Here is a 3,853-nt window from a genome sequence, read left to right on the forward strand (position 1 = left end):
AAACTATGAACTTGTGAAAGTAAACCATTGATATCTTGTGCGTACTAGGCCAATTCAACATAAATTTATGTGTATGAAGAAGTATTCTCTTGCTTCCAGGATACTAGTTTGCTAGCCTGCTTTTGTGGACTTTTCTTATTAGATAGATCTCGTTGTTCACTGCAATTTTTTGGTTGACCTTCTGAATTGAACTGCAAACTTTTGAACTAACTTTTACTTTTGGTGGTGATTGCCCATGCCTTTTACCGTTCAGTGTTCACATGGGTCATCATTTGCTTTGTCTTAAAGACTGCTCGTGAGGTCACTCGTGCCGTATATCTGCGTGATAAACTTTGGTGGTGGCCTGTTGTGATTCTGGTTGCTTCACTTGTTTCTTGGACTTACTCAACTATACTCTTTCTGCTGGGGACGTCACTGTTCAATTTGGTAGGGAATTTCCAAGTGATACACTTCGAGAACTATCTAAAATAAGTCACAGGTTTCGTGTTTTTCTTCTTATGGAAAACTTTTATATTTCCATGCCTAATCTCATAGACTTGTAGAAGTTTCACTTGCTCCAAACATATATGAAAGCGTATGAATCTTCCATATCTCTTATTCGTGGTACTTTTCCAAGAGAAATATCTTGTTCTTTTTCAACTATTGTTCTAGTTAATCTGCTGAAAAAGAGAAAAAGAAAAAACTGCTCTCTGCCCCAATTTGGACTTTCTTTTTGGAAGCTTCTTTAGCTTAAAAGAAATCCGGATTTTTATTTGAAAGAAATAATAATCAGGATGTTAGGCTGCAATTTAAGCTGCAAGTTGCAAATCAAGGACTCAATGAAAACATGATTCTTTGAAGAAGCTGAAAACATGATGATACGCAGAAGGTGGTTGATTTTTTCCCTTTTCTATTCTTACAATATATACTCTCTTCACTAGTGCTTTCAAACTTCATAATGGTAAAGAGTAATAAGCCAAATACAAAGCATACATTATTGTTGTTAAAAGGGGAAGTAAGGTTTTAAAATAATTAAAAGGGGAAGTAAGGTTTTAAAATAATTAACAACTATTTGAGCATATTCCTTCTTAATGCTTAGATGAGGTCACATTATTGTTGTTATTTGCAATTTCAGATAGAAGCACACTAAGAGTAAATTAAGCTTTGATATTCTTTTCTCGTACTCAATGGCTGTGCATATATGGCTAATGATAGCTAATGTCTGTGCATATATGGCTGTGCATAATTGCTGTAGATTTTCATTTATAGGAGATTTTTTAAATTATTTAATATTTTCAATGTTCTTTCTAATGTAGGACAATGGAAGGTACCGATTCACAGTCCACACCAACAAATGAAGGATCGGCATCAAAGTCAAGTTCTGAAAATGTTAGGCAAAAAACTGATATAGCTTGGAGATATGCTATAGAAGGACAAGATTCACAAGGTAGAAGAATTTTGATATGTCAATGGTGCAATAGTATTTTTAGAGGGGGAGGTATTAATCGAGTGAAGCATCATCTTGCAAAAGTGAAGGGTAATGTGGCTCCATGCAAAAATGTGCCAAATGATATTCAGCAGACAATGGAAGATTCATTGAACGAAAATGTTAAAAAAGCAAAAGAGAAAAAAGGGATATTTGAAATTGGAAATCCATTAGGCCGAAGTGTAGCAGGATTTGAAGGTGATGATATTCAAGAAATTCCTCATCCAAAAACAAAGGCAACTCAAACTAGTGGGAATAAGGGAAAAAGAAAGGCACATGGCATTGAATCTTATATGACAGGTAAATCTCTTGATCGCTCTCAACCGAGTATCAAGTCTTGTATGCAAAGTAAAGAGAGATGGCATGATACTGACATGGCTATAGCTTTGTGGTTTTATGATGCATGTATTCCAATGAATGCTTGTAATTCTCCCTATTACCAACAAGCAATTGGGAAAATAACAAGTATGGGTCATGGTTATCAAGGACCTAGTTATCATGCTTTAAGGGTAACTTTGTTGAAAGATGCAAAGAAGCAAGTTGAATTAATTGTTGACAATCTACGTAGTAAATGGGCTGAAACTGGTTGCACAATTATGGGTGATGGCTGGAAGGATAATAGGCAAAGAAGTTTGATCAATTTTTTGGTCTATTGTCCTAGTGGGATCTCATTTATCAAATCTGTTGATGCTTCAGATTTTGAGTCTAATGCTGAATATTTGTGTAATCTGTTTTCAGAAATTGTTGAGATTGTTGGATCTAGTAATGTTGTTCACATGGTCACAGATAATGCCAGTAATTATAAAGCTGCCGGTCGATTACTTTCTGAAAAATATCCTACAATTAGTTGGTCTCCTTGTGCAGCACATTGTTTGAATTTAATTATGAAAGATATTGGAGAAATGACTCATGTGAAAGATGTAATTACTCTTGCTTCTAGAGTCACTGTGTATGTTCATAATCGAAAGTGGATTCTTAGTTGGTTAAGAAAAAGGCCTGGTTGGAGAGAGATTATTCGTCCTGCGGAAACACGATTTGGTACTAATTTTATTGCTTTGAAGAATCTTCATGATTTGAAACAGCATTTGGAGGCTTTAGTGACTTCTAGTGCATACAAGAGAGAGTTGAAAAATGAAAAAGGTAAAGAAGTCAAACAAATTGTTGTTGATGGGAAGTTTTGGAATAATTGTTTGATTATTGTGAGAATTATGGGTCCAATTATGCGCTTGTTGCGCATTTGTGATTCTGATGAAAAACCGTCATTGGGTTATGTATATGAAGGCATGTGGAGAGTTGTTAATGGCATTAAAGAGCTGTTTAAGAACAAGAAAAAGTTCTATGGTCCATACATTGATCTAATTGATAGGAGGTGGGATAATATGTTGAAAAAAGATCTTCATGCAGCTGCCTTTTGGTTGAATCCGGCCTTTCAATATGATAAGGATAGCGCTTGTCACATGCCTGAGATTATGAAAAGTGTTTTAGAAGTCATGCAAAAGCTAAAAATGGATGGACTTCAATATATGATGGATGAAATATCAATGTTTAGGTCAAAGGATCAAAGTTTTGGATTTGAATTTGCTCAAAATACTCACAAAACTGCCCGTCCAGGTATGCCTACTCTAATTTCACATTCATTATGTTAAGAATTACTTTTGTTGGTTTTTTTTAAAAAAAGAGTACTAATTATGTCTTACTAATATAGATGAGTGGTGGAAGTTGTTTGGTAATGATGCTCCACATTTACAAAAGTTGGCAATTAAACTCTTGAGCCAAACATCTTCTTCTTCGGGATGTGAACGCAATTGGAGTGTATTTGAACGCATCCATACCAAAAAGAGAAATAGACTTGAGCATCAAAGGTTGAATGATCTTGTTTATATTCATTATAATTTACGTTTGAAGAATAGGTATGGAATTACTATTATACATGCTTACTTTCTTTTGTAAATTTATTACTTTTTTAAAATTACTTACTTCTTTTGTTTTTTTTGCTCTTTTTTTCATTGTAGGCTTTCATATAAAAAGAGGTCTTATGATCCGGTGGATTATGAAACTATTGATAAAGTTGAATTTTGGGTAATTGATGAGGAACAAGAAGGAGAGCTTGATTATGATGAGTTAGAAGAAATGATTGAAGAAGAATTTCCCAAAACTAGCGAGAATGAAGCCTCTCAATCACGTAAGTTTATATTTGCTAACTTTATTTAAGTTTCTTTTTAATTTGTGTCTATTTTTGAATATTTTTATTTATGAGTATTTAAATGATCTGTAGATAAGAAAGACACAAATATTGTGCAACTTGATGATGATGATGATGTTGATGATATTGACTTCGAAAGTTATGAAATTGGAGATAAGGATGATGAAGAAGAATGGCTTAGATAG

At 33.9% G+C, this 3,853-nt stretch overlaps 1 protein-coding gene across 1 annotated transcript; it reads left to right on the forward strand.

The window, feature by feature from the left end:
• The first annotated feature begins 1,299 nt into the window (after positions 1-1,299).
• On the forward strand, positions 1,300-3,853 carry LOC140005192 (uncharacterized). The gene is made up of 4 exons (XM_072045687.1): positions 1,300-3,076; positions 3,171-3,375; positions 3,478-3,647; positions 3,741-3,853. Exons 1-4 carry the CDS (start codon positions 1,300-1,302, stop codon positions 3,851-3,853), a joined length of 2,265 nt encoding a protein of 754 aa, XP_071901788.1.

This window comes from Coffea arabica, chromosome 1c (genome assembly GCF_036785885.1).
Source record: "Coffea arabica cultivar ET-39 chromosome 1c, Coffea Arabica ET-39 HiFi, whole genome shotgun sequence".
Classification (NCBI taxonomy): Eukaryota; Viridiplantae; Streptophyta; class Magnoliopsida; order Gentianales; family Rubiaceae; genus Coffea; species Coffea arabica.

Bases quoted from the DNA above. Each gene is read 5' to 3' on its own strand.
- LOC140005192 (XM_072045687.1), top strand. From the start codon at position 1,300: ATGGAAGGTACCGATTCACAGTCCACACCAACAAATGAAGGATCGGCA. The intron at 3,077-3,170 runs GTATGCCTACTC...TTACTAATATAG, and splicing joins TCACAAAACTGCCCGTCCAG to ATGAGTGGTGGAAGTTGTTT. The intron at 3,648-3,740 runs GTAAGTTTATAT...AATGATCTGTAG, and splicing joins GAATGAAGCCTCTCAATCAC to ATAAGAAAGACACAAATATT.